Here is a 20,810-nt window from a genome sequence, read left to right as displayed (position 1 = left end):
ATACTGACTCCAGGGCTGCATTTTAAATTTTCTTTTCTTCAGAGAAGTTCAAAAGGCGGAGTACTATAGAGACAGGCGTTACCCAACTATGAGATTAAATTTCTCTCTTTCAAATCTGTACTTAGTAACCTTAAAATGGTCTTGGGTTTTCAGGTGGGAAAAATCTAGTGGTTCCCACATAAGTCAGCTGGAGCTTAGCATGAGGCTCTCTATCAATGCCGAGGATGATTTAGCATCATATATATGTATGGCTCATCCCAGAGAACTGTTTGGACAAACTTTGATTCTTTTCTTATTTGTTTAACACCTGTTGAGTCTAGCAGGTTTTGGATGACAATGGTGTCAGCTTCCACACACCTCATACTGATAATTTAGAAGAATTACTGTGAAGTCTGGTTCTTGAATTACCACTTACTACAATGCTGAATGTTAAAGGAAAGGACTATCACGCCTTTAAGGCCCTCATCAGAAAAGCAACAGTGAAGCATAGCTGCAGATACTTCCTATGCTCATAGCTCAAACCATTAAGGTTTATTCCTTTAGGAATTCCCAAGCCTTCTTTGTTCAGACGTCATGCTTAAAGGCAGCATCTTCTAGGTCCATGCTGTCTCATGTGTATGTTTTAACATACACCCCCTCCTCCGATTTGTATATACATACCTACACACACATAGATATTTACGAGCAAAAATGCAGATACGTCGTCACACAGACATACAAGTATTCGCAGGGAGTGCAAAAAAAAGCCATTAGTTTGGCTTTAATTGTGCTTAGTCATCATACCTGATTTTTTTGGATACCACTCAGTAAAAAAGCCTGCAGCAAAACAGCGGAAGGATGGGCAAGGCCTTGCTTCAGCTACACAGGGCTGTTCTCCTGAAAATAACTATCATCAGTACTGAATCTTCAGTTCAGTACAGACTGTATCTTGCATTACTGCTAATATTTTAAATTCCATAGTAAAAATGTTTTAGAAAGAAACGTATAAACACTGAAATAACTGAAACATGACTAAAGGAATGGTAGGTGACACTGCATAGTAAATAAACCTTTGTGGAGAGTATCACAAAGAATTGAACTATGCAAAATGCAAAATGATGAAAATAAATGAAGTCTATTATACAGTAAACGATGGAATTCAGAAGCATAAAACATTTGAAAACATCTCCCTCTAACAATTGATGCAGAAACACAGATTTTGATACTCATATGTTGTCATGGTCATATAGGTAAGACCATTAATGTTTTGGATTCCAAAAGATTTTCTACCCTCTGTAGGCGGTGTAAAATACTAAAAAAAAAAAGTTATAACATAATGACAATCCCTTCTCTTTCTAGTATTGTCTGATACTATTAATAAACTCAAAGGGGGTTAGAAGGACCTAGCAAAAATATTACTTGATGTGATAGATAAGCTAGGAAAATCAGAACATGATCTACTTGACTGCACAAGTGAAAAGATAATTATTTGCATTAAAATGAAATCAAAATACCATTCAGTTTGACTTAGCATTTTGGTAATATTTTAGATACAAATTTTGTCTTTTTTTCTGAATTGTTCTTCTTAAAAACTAGCCAAATGATTTAGAATGATAATACAGGTAGGTGAAGACAATGTATTTGTGTTATGCCAAATGCTGAGAATCTCTCTCTCCCCCTCTCTCTTTTCTTTTTAAAAACTCAGGCACAGCTTATATACCATTTTTTCCATGAGTGAATACTTCTGGATAGTTCTGCATAGGCCAAAGTGTTTACCTGTATAGCTCAGATCAATTTATTCACACAATTTGCTCTTTAGGCTTAATGATTTTGCTCATGATACGTAAATTCCTACTGTATAGACAATCAGGGTATTATTTAAGCAGGCAACTGGCAAGGAAAAAGCCACAAATGTCAAAATTTACTTGACAAAGTTTTGAATGATTCTTAAAAAAACAATCCCTGGCAAGGCATATGCAGTGAAAAGAGGAGGCAAGTTAAATGATAAGTTTATACTATACAGTGATGCTGCACAGTGCTAATTATGTTGAAAAAAGTAGCATCAAGGAAAAAGAAAAACAGAATTCCAGACTAACGTATCATTCCTCACTGAAGAGGTTTTGTGTCTCTAAAACAGAATGTGAAAAGATTAACAGATTATCTTTGGTCTGCAGCTACTACCTGTTACTTCCTGCATAATAGAAAATATGCCTTTGGTTTAATGAAGAAATACTTTATATTTACATGTGCATTGGGAAAGGCAAGCCTATCTTACATGAACACTGGAAACTAATATACAGCATAAAATGTAGAATTAATAATACTCCAACACACACACAACAATCGGTAATACTAACTTTTTCTCCAGTACTGACACCAATGACAATTTCATGATTTAACAACCTAACAAGACTGTCATTTGACAAAAAGCCACATTTAAAATGCTCATTTAAAAGCGAATAACATGTATTTAGGGAAAAAAGACTGAAACAGACAGAAAAAAAGAAAGTATATATTTGAAGACTGTAATTTTTTTTGCTACATTGGTTATAGAATCTCTGTCTTCTAAAATTACTCAGATGATGCTTTAAAAAGGCTTGAATATGTTAATTGCACAGAAAATTTCCACATTCCATTTATTTAAAATCAATTTAGGAATTTGCTTAATTCCTGATTAACAGAGGTAAGTAATGGCATATATCAGATGATGAAATGCTGGTTGTTTGAAAAATCATATTCCTGTTAGCTAAGGATTAAAAGGATTTATCCTAACACTGAAAGATATTTATGTCTAAAGTATTTAAATGAGGTCCTCTCTGATGTCTTCTCTCTTTTCCAGGAAAATTTAATAGTAAAAAAATATGAATGGAAAGAAATAGCACAACTACTATGTCCTGTGTGACCAGGAAAAACATGTCAATTCCTGTTTTCTCTAAATATTTTATCAGAAATAATACACAGACACACAAAGACATATATAAAGGTTTCTCCATGGATTTACTTGAACGTTGTGCATATGTAAGTATTTTGTTTTTGCAATAATGCCACAGTCACATTTTATTGTGAAAAAAATATTAGGGGGAAACCAAAAGACTACACTTGGTTAAGGAAATGGAATTTTAGTACATAAAATTAAATAGTGCCTCTAATAAATAAATGCCCAGTCACGCTAATTCTCATCAACTGTACTTATGGCTGAAGAAAATCTCCGTTGTTCTTATTAATAGAGATTTTGGAAATTAGCATTTGAAGAATTTAATTCACTCCTGGACACACTGATTTTTCTACAGATATGCTAGTTTACCTGGGATCCTCTTACCGAAATACTCAGCTATTGCTTTTTTCTTGGAGATGCCACTGGGCCAGAAAAGAAAGAGAAGTGCTTGATGAATTTAATCTGCTGTTGCAACATAGTGCTTATCAATAACTGCCTTTCTGTTTGAAAGGTTCAGACAATCAAAAAAGAGATTACAGAAATGCTAGAAAGCTTGCCAGGGAACTGAATGTAATGCACTTGTCCCTCTCTTGGGTATCTGCTGACCTCAGAGAGAGCAAAACTCTGAGACCTTCCTCACGCGGCTGAAATGAATGGGACCGCTCTCCTAAATGAAGCGAGACGCTTTCCATCTAGAACCTACAGGGTTCAGTAAATTAAATGGTATAATTCTAAAATATATAAAGGCTTTGTTACTTTTGATTCAAACGCCTCCTGTAGAATTCCTTTGGGTACAAATCTCAGTATGCATGAAACAGAACAATTCAACACTGGTCAGCTGACAGCCAGAATACCTGGGTTGGGGAATAGATTCTGGTTTCTTGGCTCTGGGAGAGAGTATGCTGAGCTTCCCATGACCCAGAGTGGTGGGTTGGTGAAAATCCTCTGTCATCAGTCACACTGAAGCTTGGGGCCGCCCACTGCCATAAATCAATCAATCAGTCAATCATTTGGTAAGCAGGTATTTGCATTTTCATAGTTAATATAAAAATGGGCTCCAGACAATGCCTTCTCTACAACAATAATCTAGTTTTATATTACAGTGGTGGGGGGGTTACCTTAAATTAATCCATTCCTTTTCTAAAACGGTGACATATTATTCTGAACAAGGCCTTGCCCATTGCATAGAAACAAATTAAGCCCCGCTGAAAGATCAGCACTGCAAAATACACGCGCTTATGAACAACAGGAGCACATAAATAGTTCTTTCAAGTCAAGCCACTTCTTTGAGGAACTATTATGTTCTGGACTTGGAAAGTAGATCCTTAATGTACAGTTTAAGTTCTGCAGAAACCTTTTCACCAGGTAAATTTAACCTAAAGACAGCATCTTCTGGGGGAATGTCTGACTGACGATAACCTTACCAGGAGAAAATCCAAGTCTACATTATAGCATGATGTAATTAACATTTTTAAAGGGTGAGTAGGTATATTTAAGAAAGAACTTTAGATTCTAAAACTCCTTGACTTGAGTTTTGAAGTTTATTGCTGGCAATTTTCATGGAGCATTTAGCAATAAAGGACCTGCTCATTTTATCATTCTGAAAGTCACGTGAAGAGAGAGTCCTCTTCTAGATCCAGACTGGCTTAACTGCTTTTAAGGCTTCGGGCAATTCTAAATGTCTTTTCCAGCCAATGACGGACAAGGCCATCTTCAGAGTGACTACTCTAACTTCATTAAATGCCTACCACAATACCCTCCCTGTTGTAAACGGCACACTACACACTGAAGGACGACTGCCTTTAACAGCCTCCCTGGTTTCAAATAACTGGTTGTATTTTTATTCATATGGCAGGTGAATAGGGCAAATGTTTCTATTATTCCATGCAGAACAGAAACCTACAATAACAAACGGAAAAGAAAAATAATTTCTACAAATTCATTGTGATCTCTACTTACATACTGGAAGAGAGGATAAGTGTAAACATAATGATTGAATGTAAACATATTTTGTTGGAGCCTAAGTAGTTAGGCAAAGCAAACCAATTAATAGAAAACATATTCTTTCTGACAGTTCTTCCAGCTTTTTAATACTACACACATTTAATGCTAATTGAAGCTTGGTTTTAGCTAATAAATTTTCTTTCATGTTAAGCTCATTTAGCACAACCCTTTTGCTCAAATTTCCTCATGTAATTTAACAAGCTATCTGTGTTTAAGAGTAGTTGATTATTTTCTTGAATATTGAGGTAGATAAAGAGTTTACCAGCTAATGGAAATCTTCTCTCTTACAGTCACATTTGTATTTTCCAAGGTGTCCCCAAATCTTCAACCTGCTAGCACCCTAGAAACTGGCGCGGGGTCCAGTGTTCCTCACTTGGAAAAAGGTGTCCTTAAAGAATCACCGTAGTAGCTCCTTCACCTGGCTTAGGTGGCTAAATGTAAATGGGACAGGACCTCTTTCTGGAGACTGTAAGCAGCACTTAATTCTCCTGCTGATTGTACAGGTTACCAAGATGTTTGAAGAAGAGGGGTGTACCATGAGTCTGAAGCCCAGGGACAAGCAGGATAGCTCCTCTACCTGGTTGTTCCTTAGTGCTGAGCCACTGAACCATCCATGGGCCTATGGACCATGGGACCACGTCACCATTAATCAATTTTGCACATCAGATTTTAAGTATTTTGGAATAGACTCAGAGGCAGTCTTACTTGTATAAGTCTTACTTGTAGAGAACAAAGAAGTTTGAAAATGACATTAAACTTACTCTTAAGGAGACAATATTTCATCTACTGATGAGAAATTGTGATGATCACCTCTTTTTTGCTTGCTAAGCTTTAGCAGTATTTAGAAATTAATCACACTAAATAATGTAAATACTGTTTATATGGGAATGAACCTGAACCTTGTTTTCCTCTTGGTGGGATTTTTTTTCAGATTAGATTTCTGTTTCAGCTATTGCTCAGCAAACAGAGCAGGTATTTCCTCTGACCTCTTCCATGATGAAGTAGCTGCAAGTTAAACTTCTGGGATGGCTGGCAACTCCTTCACTTCCAGACTAAAGTCATTGCTTCCTCCTGGTCTGTCAGGTCGTTTTTTTCTGTAATTTTAGGACCGGAAACATTTATGCATTTTACAACTTTTCCTTGTTGGACTGTGTTAGGATGGTGCCAAATACCAGGGAGTGAAATCTTCTTTGTCGTTGTAGGCACAAGCCTACAATGGATGGCAAACGCTTGTCACCTCACTCACAGATCTGAACGCTGACTATTTATTTTCTCTGCCTTTTCCATGCCAGCCCAGCCGAACAAGTCTATGTGTCCCACTGAAGCCACCACAGAGCTATGAGCTGGAAATGCAGTACACTGGATAGAACCTCTCAGTGGAGGGGACAGGGTACATAGCTCTGCAAACACAGTGCTTAAGGTATCGTGGACTTTCAGAGCTCTCCAAGTGGAAACTGAGACAACGAAGCCTATGCTCCCTCCTCTTCCTTGAGTTTGCAGCTCAGGCGGCAAGTTAGAATTCTACCCATCATTCTCCTGCGCCAGAAAAGCTAGTCTCCACCTAAGCAGGCTTTCAAGAGAATAAAAAGCTATTTGAGAGACCAACAGTTCAAAGAGTACAACTCCTGTTGTATTGGCTATTAATAAATGGGCACAATGTTCCTGCTCCAGCAAACTGAACGAAAGCAACACACAAACCTTCAATCCTTATTTTTTATAGGATCTTGGGAATCCCAGGATACATCAGATGTTGCGGACTGCTTAGTTTGTCTCCCTGGTAAAGTTCAATTTGCTGCAAAAGTGCCAGCTCTTGCTTCTGAGGCCTTACAGAAAGGACCTATGAAATCAATAGGGCTTTCTCATTGCTTTCATCATGTGCAGGATCAGCCCACTGCAGAGAAGTTCCTGGGTACCAGAACTCTGAGCTCTGGACTGTCGGAGCTACGTTGCTTGCAGGGTTTGTTCTGTCCATCTGCTCTGCCTTTCTTTTTAAACACAGCACATAGGCTAGCCTAAAACTCTTTTTTCCAGAAACACTTATATCACTAGCTTAACTTGGTTTACCAGATTTAATTTTTTATGCTTTCTACCTGACTGACTTGTGGAATAATGTTGCATTTTTCAGGATAAAAAACATGGGTAGGGCCTTAATTTTTTGTGTTGTCAAAAGATACTGTTTGTATTCTTAGCCAGATACACTACGACCTCGAGACAGGGTACATTGCTTGCTTTGGTCAATGAAGTTAACTGAGTCGTTGCAGTTGCTGCTGCAGTTTTCGGCTTTGAACACACCAGAGAACGGGCAGTATCTGTCAGACACTGAGCAGCACAATGGAATTTGTGCACACTACTATTCTTCTTAAGCAACATAGCTGAAGCCGGCGCCCTGAAATCTGTTACATTTGGGCTATTTTTTATGCAATAGCTGATTTTGACAGTGTCCTTAGAGGCTGCTTAATTTAGGTTTCACTACGTAGGCATATTAATGTTATAGCCTTGGTTAAAGCTGAAGAGCCTGCTCACCCACGATGGGATGGAGCTTGCAGGAAGCACTGCATCCACCCTGCTTAGGGCAGCCCCGCTACCGGCACCAAGCGGGGGACTAGTTTCTGACTCCTGCGCTTCTCGACACTTCACAGCCAGGAGTTTATCGGGGAGCGCTGCAAGTGGGAAAGTGGTACCAATGCGCTTCTTGGCTTTTGGTCCTTCACAGGTGTGGCAAGTCATTAGGTCACCACACCAAGGCCCAGCTCTGGATGGACTTTCTGTCAGTGCAGCTTATATTCTGCCAGCTGCAGGATAACTCCTATAATGCTGAGCAAAATTAGAAAAGCAAATGAGATTTTCATGTTTTTGCTGATACAGTCATATTTGTACTAAATATATTGACTACTACTGTATCAGCAGTAAACATATATTGCTTTCTTTCCCCATTCATAAAAAGGATAATCCTTCTTTTCTTTTTACCTCTCCTTACTTACTCTACTGTAAACATGTAGCTCTAAAATATACCACAGTCCAAACTATCTGGTTACACGTTTTCTCAAACAGTAAGGTAAGTGCTGCTGCTTTTTCTTAAATGTGATGTGATGCTTGTAATTTCCTTGTATTACAATACAAAATTGTGCCTCTCCGTAGGCTGTCAATTCTTTGAAAGTAATTGTATAGATACTTCCGTACATAGGAAGAAATTGCTGATGGTTATGCAATGGGATTTACCTGCACACTTCAAAAAGGCTGTGCAAGTGCAAGACACTGCAAAGTGCTGATCATATGATACTGTCAGCTGTATGTTCGCTCGTTTTTACTAGCATATGTATTTTAATGGGACAAAATAAAGACTGCATTGACCCAGTATCTTTATATTACATAATTAGCTGATTATAATGCAAATCTTTTTCTAATGCAAACTTTTTTATAATGCAAACTTTTCTAATAGTTGTATCGTAAAAACATTATTTTCCCAACAGTGGTGAAACTCAGCCAGCCAGCATAACAGTCAACCTATTATTGGCAAGTTCAAGAAATATTATGGACTTTATAAAGATTACTGTATGTCTTTTAACAAACCGGGGTATCTTAAATTAACTCTCTGAACATTTTGATTAAAAGTAACAATGCTTAGCAGCATATGTAACAAGCATCCTGGAAGCTACCTCAAAGGCTAGCCTGCCCTATTTTCCATACCGCAGGTGTGTATTTGTGGCTGCATAAAATGTTCTTTAAAGCATGCAGGGCACCTAGTACCCGCGCATGCTTAGTGTGTAAGCACATTACCAGGTATTCACATTGGCAGCCAACAGAATGGCCTTTAGGTCGCAGTACATTCAGAAGCCATACAGCATATACACTAACTCAAGCATGGAGCAACCCCAGAAACTGCTTTTCCATCACAGCATATACATACAGACAGAAGGTTGGAAATGAGCCAGACGTTGTAAGAACCTCAAAGAGATTACGGTGCAATAAAGTTCAGCCTCTACAGTGCAGCCACCCACACGCACAGAAGTCAGGCTATGCATGCTTCCAGCGTGTTACTGCCTTGCGTCAAGAAAAGCCTACCCTAGCTCATGTTTGTTCCCACCTCTTCATGGGACAGTTCAGTACCAGCGCGTTACTTGGAACGTCTTCGCATATGGTATCCCTAGGGCTGCCAAGGATGACTGAAAATACTGGAAGTGAACAATGGGAGAGACTCAATAATCACCTTCCTTACTCCTCAGACTTGACACAAGCAGGGCTGAGGCATGCAAAAGAACAGCATTTCAAACAGAAGGTCAGCTTCTGCTAGTTTGAGATTTGGTGCATAACTAAGTTCTTTTCTTGTGCAAAATACATACACAGCACAGACTACACTGCCGTGAATCTTCTCTGCTTCACAATTCTTATGCCTCAGCCTTAACCAGGACTCAAACTTTTGTGCCATATGAAGCCTTAGCTCTCTCTGCTGAGATTACAAATACAAGTATCAATTAGATCAACTGTGAAATTCCATGTAGCAAGAAGACCTTTGAGAACTAAATCTGCAGGCTGATACTCACATGGAGCGTAATTAAGTTTGCAAATATTCAGCAAGAATTACTTTAAACATTGTCATTTACTAAGTAGACGCTTATGTTTTAAAAGCTATATTGGATGTTGTTTCACAGGGTCGTATTACTGTATTGTGATTAATTTTTAAGAGGTTAGCAGGCCTGTGGGAATGGTATGGTGCTATAGACTCCATAGACTGTCTGAAAACCAAGTATATGATCCTACTCTCTGCCAGCCGATTGGAAGTGAAGCTATCAAGTTTCAGCCCAGCTCCACATGTAACTGGTCCCTAAGCACCACTCCTTCAGATACTCTTGTTTACAAACTCATGAGGAAATTTGGGAGCTGAAGGGCTGGAAATCTGGTAATCTCCTCAGGAGAGGGTGGGGAGGTGTAAGAATGTACGGTACAGTAGGAGAGCTTGCATAAGTTTCTTCTATGAACAGAGGACTTCACTCTCCAGGGCTGTCAGACCCATCACTTTCTGTATGAATTCTTTTGAAAATCAAATTCACATGCCTTTTTCACCACCACATGTATTTTCAAAAGGTATTTCTATGCTAAAAGTAGAAATAAGGGAAAACCCCATAGCTCCAAATATCCGAAATCTTAAACTCTAGGTGAATTTCCAGTTCACATAAATGTTTTGGTCTAAAGCCTCTCAGCCCCCAAATTTGGGTAACCATATGAAAGATGAGAAATCTAGAAAAAACCCAAGCCTTACCTTCTTGTAGAGACTTCTCAGGTCTCTGTACTGCCACATACTATTGAGGACCTGAGATGCTGCTTTCACCACTTTTGGCGAATGCCTGTTACACACATATATTGAAAAGGGAGAGAGAGAGAAAGAAAGAGTGAGAAAGAGACTGTTAATTACAGGACTGCATTCATCCCAATTTTCAAATGCACTGCTATGGATTTAAACCCACAATTAAAGTTGTGTTTTAAATGTACCATAAGATCTTTAGTTGGCATCTTGGAGACCAATGTGTTTTTAATCAAGGGCAATACACGTTATTTCTGTAGTACTAATTACTCTGTGAGGGGCAAAATGTGTGTTCCTCAGCACACTGAGACCAAGGATTCATGCCGAGAGCGTAAGGAGAGGCAGCAATTGGCAAAATTGTTGAGGACCCAACTGGATTATGTACTTCTAAGAAGATGTCCTGGCTACAACTTTTGGCATAAAGGACAAGAAGTTAGAGTCAGAGTTTCTTTCTCTATAAGCTGCCAAACTTCAACCCATGACAGTGTGGCTCAACACATTAAGCGCCTCTTAGCAGTGGCCAAAAAACCCACTGTAGATGGGTGATGAGCACTGTTTTTGAAGTGCAGAGCCAAGATGCAGATATACAACTGATTATAAAAATTCAGGACAAATTTCCTTAGGAATCCAAATTAGGACTTGCATCTTGCTCACACCATTACCCTTTAATGACGGCAATGTGATGTCACGTTGAAACCCAACTTCACATGGACTTTCTCTTCAGAAAGGTTTTGAAAGAAGTTCTAAACTATTGTTACAATCAGTTGGACTCATATATTCCTCTTGGAAGAGGGAACTTTAAAAAAAAATCTAAAAAAAATATATCCGAGTGTATTCATCTCAGTGAAGAAGGGTTGAATAGAAAAGGACAAGGAAGGTAACTCAGCCCACTGAGGAAGCATACACTGTGCTGTTCCAATAACACACATAAAGCAGCAGAGCACTAGAAAACCTTGTAAAGGTCAAAGTCTGGAGTGAAGATGGATGGAGTTCAGGGCAGTCACTGAGGTGCTTCATGTTTTAGTCAGAAAAGGCACATGGATTGCAAAACCAAAGAGAAACCAGAAAGCCAGCAGCATATCTTACTGGTTTGGGCAGGTAGTCTTCTGAGGGGTCAGGCTCTGGTGCATCCTGTGACCTCTGAGAAGGACCACCGGTAGGCTGACACTCATGCTGGTGAAGCAACGTTCCTGATGCAACGGACTCAAGTAACTTGTACAGTATTTTGCTAGTAATTTATTTGGTGCTTTTTTTTTGCCCTTTTCTTTCATTTCTCACCCAGAGTACAGCAGTAGGTAAATAACTGGTGAATAAACAGAAATTTGAAAACTCTTTCAAGCATAATTGTTTTTATCATACTCCCAGCTCTACGAGCTAGTTGGCTGCCGGTAGCATGGAGCAACCAGCAAAATAACTGTGCCAACCACACTGTGAGTACTGAGGAGAAACAGGAATGATGTGAAGCCAATGTGGGCTTGGCCAATATGACCTTATGAATGCCAGTTCTCTTGTGCCGTCACAGAGGGAAAGTGCTCAAGCCCTGGGCATGTTCCAAAGGACAGCCGGGCCAGCCCCACACTCCTGGCACTGACACATACCAGGATGCATGGCCAGGCTGGTATCCTGCACTTGTAGAAGCAGATGCTTCGTACTGGCCAAGATAAATTCATACTGAAGTGTTTTACCATATTTAAGTGATCATGCCAGAATTTGCTATCAGTCTAACAATCAGCAATTCTGATTTTTAAACAATGGAGTACCTATAAGAAACCAAATCAAAGCAATGGTGCACAACAGTAACATTTCTGAAAGCTGAAAAATGGAACTTTCACTTAAGATGGGTATTCGTAGTGCTGTGAGTTGACAGGTTTTCTTGTTCTAGAACTGTGTAACTTGTAACAGTAATAACACAGGACCACAACTCGAAGTACTTGAGAAGAGGGACGCGTATTGTGATTTGGGAGGGCATTTTGGGACTGCTCAACAATATCTGGGCTAAATACTTTAATTCTACATACATATGTCTTTCACACTTATGAGGAATGCTTAGGGAATTATTCCCTTGGATCCTCCTAAAACCGCCCGTAACACCTGTAAAGTTCCAGACTCAACAGGTATTAATCGTCTCTACCAGATAATGAACAGGTAGACAAATGCAGTATTCTGTGGAAAGACACATTCAACTTAAGAGAAATGGATATGAACCTGCTTTCAATATCAATACATTTGATCTAGATTTAATGATAATAGAAATGCAAATGTAAATAAATCAGCAGAGCACAGGGAGCTCCCACAACTGGAATCACATACTCTGTTATGCTATTACTTTTTACCCTTTACAATTAGAATGTGAGAATGTTTCAATAATGAATTTGGTATGAAAAGAAAAGGGTGACAACAGAGGAAAAGAAATGTGATTAAAGTATATTGGCAATGCTCCGATCACATAGGCGAGCATCAGTTCTCACACCAAATGTAGGGTGCGTAAATCTTGCCTTCAGGTTGTGGCCTGGCTTTGTGGGGCTCTTTTAGAGCTCTGATGCTGCAGTAGGCTGTGTGATGACAGCTTCGAGTAGGTGGACTGATGGGTTTCGTACACTACAGTGAAGGCTTTTTATTTTCAAACTGCCACAGTCCCACTGCACTATACGTCTGCAGGTTGACAAATATGAGAACCAGGCTATCTCTTTTAGGCAAAAGAAGGATAAAGAGTGAACTCTTCGTGAAGAGTGAGTACATAGGAAAACAGGTAAGATGAAACCATAGCTGCTCTGAAAATGTCACAGTTGTGTGTAAGAGTTTTGCATGTTTTGGTGCCTCACAAAGTAGCCTGCAGGTATCCTAATGCTCTCTCAGGAACACGGTGTTGGGAAAATCCATGGGTCCCTTTTTCTGCTATGCCCCACCTTATGAGCAAGCCGGTGGCAGGGAAAAGGGTGCTGTGAAGAGGGACAGTGACTTTACTTTCTTCAATCCCAGAGCAAGAGGAGCAGTAACAGAGATCCTTTCACAGAATCGCTCCACCTGCACGTCACCCCTCCTGCAGGGTGCAATCCAACAGCTCTGGTCCCTAACATTTATCAGGATCTTCTGAAAGCGCTTAGAGGGAGCGGTTACTGTAGATAATTACTCTTTCTTAAACTGCACATGCAGTGCACTCCACTCCCTGCTGATGGAACGTCAAAAATAAACCACAGCAGACTTTTGCTATTGGTATTCCCTGTTTCTTGTCACCTTTCACACTGGACACATGATTTCTGATGAAACTACAGAATTCAACTCACGATTGCACAGAAGAGGCAAACACATACAGGACTAGTAATAACTACTGGGGACGTTAGAAAAGGTGCAAGGTGATTTGCAAAACATACTTGTCTCCTTTACTCTTAGATATGCCAACCAGTTTCTCAATGCCGCCTGCGTCTCGTAAGGCCTTGGCATTCTCCATGTTTTTAGTGATGACTTCATGCAGAGTGCAGCAAATGGCAGTAACGGTGTCATCAGACATGGCCTTGCTCGCTGAGCTGTTGCTGTTGTTAGCGCCTGGCAGTCGGTGGACCAGATCCCTCATGGCATACTTGCCTTTGTTGAAAGAAAATGAAGGGAGAATTCAGAAGATACAGTAATAAAGGGTGATGGAGAAGTAGTACAGGGAAAACACACAAGACTATTAGCACCATTTGCATCATTGCATGTGATCTAATTGGCTACCAATACTATTTTGGAGCAAGCCACATTTATAACATTGCATGTTCAAGCATTTCACACATTAGGGACTTTTAATATTTCTATATTACACCAGTTGGAGACTTCAGATATAGGCTGCATCATGCCCTTATGAGAAGGAAATGTTGACAGTACAGGCCAAGTACATGTACAAAGATAACCTGAATACCACAACTTACAGAGCTTGGCAAGTCCTTATTTCCCATCACACAACTCATAACACAAGTTACTACAAATAAAACGAGCACCAGTTGTTAAAAACACTACAGTGAATGCAAACCCATGACATTGTTATTATTTGTGAAAAAGTCTTCTCCGAAGGACCAGTTTCATTGAGCAAGGTTAATTCTATACTACATACAGTCATTTAACTGGGTTTATTAGTATTTCTATGTCTACTGCTTATTCAGTGCTCAGAGATGACACTGCACTCTTCCACACATCCTTATTGTATGCATGGTACAGCTCAGAAAGGAAGCCTTTCTGACATCTATTCCTGTCTGATGTTAAGAGATTATATTATAGAACACTAACTTCCAGAACTCAAAATCTCCTAAAATGAAAGGTGCAATGAATTTTTAAAATGGTCACATTGAACTGAAGACATGAAAAAGAAATTCTGTTGATTATTGTAACTTTTTTCATGTTTAAATGAACAAAGACTTTTTTTTTTTTTTTTGCAAAATTGTGCCTGAAAGTCATGTAGTGCTTGTGAAAATAACACAAGAGCAACTTCTGGGAATTTATATATATACATACACTAAAAATGTAAATGTAAATACATATAAATGTAGGGTGAGATTAGCACTGGCAGACATATGAGAAGCCTGACACCAGTTCTAGAAGGTCACTATTACGGTAAAATGGCAGCTCAGTCCTTCAACGTGACGAAGACAAGATCAGAGAGGGCGAGGGCTTGATGGAGTTGTTGCTGAGGTCAGTGAAACAACTCTGAATCACCTTCAGTGCAGCTGTGCTAGGAATTTGCATACAGCAATCACCATGAGAGTGTATCACGCAGGATGAAAAGGACAGGAAAATTGGGAAAAATAAATATAATTAGTGATCTAATCTACATTACATTTTATGAATGAAATAATCAGGTATGATTATTGTATATAATATGATAATTTAATCAGGTTTTTTTTCTTGATAACTTAAAAAAGTTCTGATCAATTAGTATTTATGAGTACCTATTAAAAATCTTATTTCTGAATTCATAAATTCAGTTGTGTGTGTCCGTATTTGAAAGCAGAGGTAAGAGGAAAATCACATCTTTTAACTATCAAATGTTAAACTATTTTTATTTCTCACTATTTTGCCTGCTGTAGTGGAAATACAGCCAGTCATTTGGAACAGAGTATTCATAGTACAGATAAAAACTAAAACCTCTGTACTGAAATGCTAAACTTAAACATTATCAAATAGATCTTGTGGTAATGTGAGACCTTAGAAACTACTCACTCTATATCATGTAAAAACATTCCTGATTATAAAAAGCATACCATGACCAACAAAATTTGAATCTCACCGGTGTGCTGCAATACAGATAGAAATCTTGCGCTCAAACATTTTTATTTCTTTACACGTAATATTTAATTGGTCGTTTGCATTATTAGCTTTTCTGCAATATTATTAACGTCAGATGCAGTACAGATGTTAACACCACTTTTTCTTTCAGAAAATGTTTGTTTGAGCGAAGGGAAACTCTTTTTTCCCCCCATAAATATATGAAAGACTGTTCAAGAACAGCCTGAAATGCTCTTTACATCTCCATCAGTTTGTTCTATGTAACACGAACACACTAATAGCTGCTTATCACTTAAGGTGATTACTTCAGTCTGTAGCATACAGTAAATTTAGCTTGTGTATTAAAAAATAAACAACAACCATGATTTGCTGTAGCTTTTACTCCTCTTGTGCAGTGTCCGCCATGGGTCAGGAGTAAGTACAACTAGATAAATCAGATCAGTGAGACTTTCTGCTTTACCCTGTACACGCATCCAGAACAGACCAATGCTCCTTTTTCCTTTCGTACTTCACTTAAAGCACAATGGAGCATCTCACCATCTCAGTGCTCTGGTGGAACCAGATCTCAGTGATCATTCCATTAGCAGCCAAAGACTCTGTCCCTTAGCACTGTGTATAAGGAAACCTGGATGGCTGCCCAAAGCAGATTTCTTTCCTCGGACTGGCCTATTATTCCAGTTAATAGCATTCATGCCAGTACACACGCCCAGGCACACAAGATGCTTCTTACAATAAATAAAGGCTTTGAAGCTATCAGGAAAAGCTCAGTGGGAAAACAAAAATAAACACAATCAAACATGGTATAAGCTTTCTGGACATGTTGATGCTCAACAGTTCTAATATTTCTTCTGTGCACACACCTAAATTAGGCATGAGAAGATCAAATTAGCATTAGAAACTTCAAAACAGTAAACCAGGCTTTTTATACATAATGTCTAACAGTGGGACAGTACAGCATCCCTTATTCTGAGTGGCTGTAGCAATTCCAGCTTTATTCAATTCTTAATCAGTTGCATATTTAAACTAAAACATATTCTGAGCATTTTTGGTTGTTTTTTTTTCCCCCCCCTAAGAATTGAATCAAATTTAGCCTTTGGATAGAAAGTGCCAGAAGACTCACAATGCATTTTGTAGTAGCAGCAGCCATGCAAGCTGGTGTCCAGTTTGGAGACACCCCCATCAGACCCGCTAATGATAATGACAGGCCCTTAGTCATGCCAGGTGCTGCCTGCAGCGGGGAGACAGCCTTCGTCTTCCCTGCCCTGTCCCTGAGGTGCAGCGAAAGCCGGAACTGCCACCTCCATGTGGGTAAAGCAGCTGACCACATAGGCAGGCATCACAGCTCAAAACGCCCTTCCAGAGGTTCACCAGAAAAAGGTGTCACAGCTGGAAGAAGAGGGGAGTGGTTGGGCTACAGGGTCCATCTAAGGGTCCTTGTTTACATGGTCTTAAAATCTATTAAATTTCTTCAAATCTTTACAACTTTTAAAATCTAACAAGTGTAACTCTTAACATATTTTCTGCGATTTTAGGACTTTGAACACTTTCTTAGCTATTTGAAAATGTATTTGGGATGAGAAAGCCCCCCGTCTTAGCCACAAAAACGTGTCATTAATTTAATTTAATTCAAAACATATGAACTTATATTGAAAAAGCAGTAAATTTGCTTTAATTTAGAGTTAAGTCATAAAAGTTAAAAGTTAAGGACTATTCTTTACACTGTAGGAAACATTCCACAGTAACTTGCTTGCATTCTGAATGCTTGCATTCCTAAAACTATGCATAGTTAATGAATTACTGCATTATATTCAGAGAAAAAAAAAATCAGTATCAGTTACCTCCTCTTGTCTCAGGTTTGTTCCTGCTGCTTTACAACAGGCATGAAGGAGAGAGGAGCTGTGGTTTTTAGCATTAACTACAGAAGAAATCCTACTTGAGTTTAGAGTGGTGGAAATGTCGAGTAATGCCAATGAAAGCACAGTTACTGCTACATCAGCCCAACACAGCTGACAACACATGGGATCCTTGACTTCTGCATTAGTGTATGTTACAATCTGCAGAGCGTTTGCATTTAGAATTATTTTTTTCAATGTTAAGAACCTCTTCTGAAAGCAGACTGCAACGTAGAAATGGAAACTAGTCTTGTAATGTCAGCAAAGTTTTATCTAGCCCGGCTAGGAGGAAGGCTGGGGAATTCAACTCGCAGCTCAACAAGTCTTCCTGAGCTGAGGAAGGGAGAACTGATGAAGGTCCTGGGAAGAGAGGAGGATGTGTGTGAAAGCAATACTAAAAATAAATAGCATTGTTAATTTTTGTTAGGGTTCATACAGAACTGCTTTCATTTACAAATATTTATTTTTTTTTTAATTTGAGCAACATTACAAATTGTAAGACCCAAAACTGATTTGATGCTTTGAAAGAGGATTTATATAATATGATTAAACACAACCCCCAGCTTGACAAGGAAAAAAGAAATCATATTTATTTGTTCCATTTCATTCATAAAGGAAGGAAGACAGGCATTAAATAGCCATAATTTGGGGGCAATGTCACAGGAAAAGGGTTGTCCTGTAGATGTTTGGGACAGCGTTTTTCTGACACTATATGTTTTGAAGTTGCTTTTCTAAGATAAGACTTTTATCACTGTTTTATATAGAGAGTAGGATTCAGTACACTAAGTCTTTGACTGTAAGATCATAAGGTTTGCTTACTAAACATTTCAACAATGCAGATTTAGTATCTTCTCCTCTGCATGATAAAGTCTCATTGGCACCCTAGTGCATGCCTTTGTTACTTAATTCAGGAGACTTTTTCCTTCATAGGATCAAACTGATAGCTGTCCTACGAAAGATTTTGCCTTCAGAGCAAAAATGTAGAGCAAACTATTCTTCTGGTAGATTTAACAGGAGCAAAATCATCACAGATAAGGTTCCACTTCCGGAAATATTTCCCTACTATTGCCTTGAGATAAATTCACTGCTGGTGTAACCCCATTGACTTCATTTCCATTTTCACTCATCTCTGAAAAATGACTTTGACACAATGGCACATTTATTAAATAGTTGTGGCATGGTTCCTAGTTTGAGAGAACAAGACTAGCAAAATTAACCTACTGAAAACACAAGAAACCTTAAACGGATATTAATCCAAACTCAGAAACCTGTCCTAGAGGTAGAGCTTGTTCTAATAAAAGTAATACATCATCATTTTTCCCCCTCAAAGATACCCATTAATTCACATCTTGTAGCTAGATAACATAAAAATAGCAAAATGCCACCTAATTTTGTTGTAATGCAACAATAGATAGCTTATCCCAGAAGCATCAGTGTCTGAATGTCACAATATATGTGAATTTTCCTCTCTTGGTTTGAACATATGTACCCGGCTTAAATTTCCAGACATACATGGTTTTGTGCTTTTTCATCACCCTTTAGGACCATTCAGCTTCAGTATTTCACAGCCTTTTTTGGAAAGAACATTATTAGGAGAGCTTTTATTATTACTTTCAATCATTATTTAATAAATGTGCCAAAACTGTCTACTTAATTTGGATGGAACAAATTTTGATCATGAGTCAGTGTATTCAACTGATTGATAGTCTAATAAATTAGAGTGTATTCATCACATGATAGCAGTGGCAGAAATACTGCTACTGTATTTGAGAAAGAGTTCATTTGTGCACCATGCTTTCTCTTGTCAGATACTGTTGTTTTAAGGCGTAATCACTATTGGCAGTAGTATAGCAAACGAAAGTGACCCTCAGAGTCCAGGTGTCATTGTACCAGAGGAACAATGTCCCTTTTCTGAACACTGGAAATCTTCAGTACGGACTGAGATGCAAAAGTGGCGTGTAAGAGCCCACAAAAAAATTGATGATGCTAAGTACAATATGTAGCGAAGTCTGGACTCAAACTGCCTAGGCAGTAAAAGATATTTTGTAGGCATCAGAGCAGCTGTGAATCCCATGTAATTTAAAGAGGGTAAAGGTTTGCTAGTTTTCATAGGGAGATTCTCTTCTGCCACTGAAACACTTGAGGAGGAAAAACTACCCTGAATTTTAAAGGCAAAATAGGTTTAGAGGTAAGAAATGCTGGCAGACTGGGTCTTAGAGACAAACATGTAGTTTTTTGTGGGACAGAGGAGGAAGCAAATTGAAGAAGATGAAGCAGGGTAATGCCAGAGCTGTTGGGCCAACAGCAAAGGTAAGGGGATGGAAGGAGACAGTTAACATTTTTGAAAGCAAGAAAGGCTGCAGTACTGAGGTCGAGAGACACTTGTCCATGTGAGTAGGTGATTACTCCTCAGGCTTTAGGAGGCACCAGGAAAGGTGTAGTTGACACAAGAACAAGAAATGATCTACCTGACGTGGCAATGTTGCTTTATAAAGAAGGACCCCCATTTCAGAAGACAGAGCAGCACAAACTGAAATAAAGGTGATCAGCCACCCCAAAGTTTAACGTCCTCTTGCTCAGCACTGAACGGCGTGACTACCTCCAGACAGGCTTTCCACTGCAGCCACTCAGCCAGTGACTTTGCTATCCACCCCCTCCATAATGCAGTCTCTAGCATTGCCGACTGCAGCGTACATTGCGTATGAGGAACTATAAACCACAACAGTTTGTACGCAGCAACTCTCTCTTGCCCTTTGTCTGGTGCCTTCTGGTTTGACACGGCTTAAGCTACTGACAGGGCAGATTTATGCAACTCAAATGCAGCGGCTGCTGTCAAACCCACATGGCCTGAGCAGTGCTAGCTAATGGTCTGTGACATTGCTCATCACAATAGATAGGTTTCAAGTTCCTAAGACCACTGTGCATGAAGTAGTATCAGATGAGGAAAGCGGAAAAAAACCTGAGCAGTAGGATTGAAAAGCATGCACCCAAACAGCATGGGTCCCACCACTTTGTCAGAGAACAGAGGATTTTGGATCAGTTTGGGATTTAGGTGTAAAAGCAAAGCTAAAAGAACTTTTAAGGCATGTAGGGGGCAATGCATGGATCCAAACTTGGGAGGTTAATGCCGTTTCAAATGTCCTTGGATAACTGAGATGTCTGCACAAAGTTAGTTAGTAGACCTATGGAAGACACACAGCCTTCTGGAAAAGCAGCTGAAAAAAAGGTAGGATGCCCGATGGTCTTTAATGTTCAATGCTTACCTTCTTAGGCACCTGAATCTAACTCCCAATGTTCAGCCAAAAATGTTCTTAGGTGCCCGTTTCTTATGTTTTTATTTCTTATGTTAGGGATGTGCAAAAACATTTGTAATCTCTGGCACTTCATAGTAAACGCATATGAAGACACTTTGCTACATAACGTTAGTTGACTATAATACTGCAAT

The 20,810-nt window shown here is 39.1% G+C and overlaps 1 protein-coding gene across 4 annotated transcripts in view; it reads right to left on the bottom strand.

Annotated features, from left to right (window-relative positions):
- CTNND2 (catenin delta 2) overlaps positions 1-20,810 on the bottom strand; it is a 680,238-nt gene that overhangs the window by 26,600 nt on the left and 632,828 nt on the right. For all 4 annotated transcript variants that reach the window (XM_063326147.1, XM_063326148.1, XM_063326150.1 and 1 more), the window contains 2 exons: positions 13,589-13,799; positions 10,176-10,260 (listed from right to left, as the gene is read on the bottom strand). In XM_063326147.1, coding sequence (XP_063182217.1) covers positions 10,176-10,260; positions 13,589-13,799 — 296 coding nt within the window. The remainder of the gene's footprint in view (positions 1-10,175; positions 10,261-13,588; positions 13,800-20,810) is intronic.

Source organism: Chroicocephalus ridibundus, chromosome 2, assembly GCF_963924245.1.
Source record: "Chroicocephalus ridibundus chromosome 2, bChrRid1.1, whole genome shotgun sequence".
NCBI classification, from domain to species: domain Eukaryota; kingdom Metazoa; phylum Chordata; class Aves; order Charadriiformes; family Laridae; genus Chroicocephalus; species Chroicocephalus ridibundus.
Note: the sequence above shows the minus strand (reverse complement) of the source record. Positions and strands in the feature narration are given on the sequence as shown.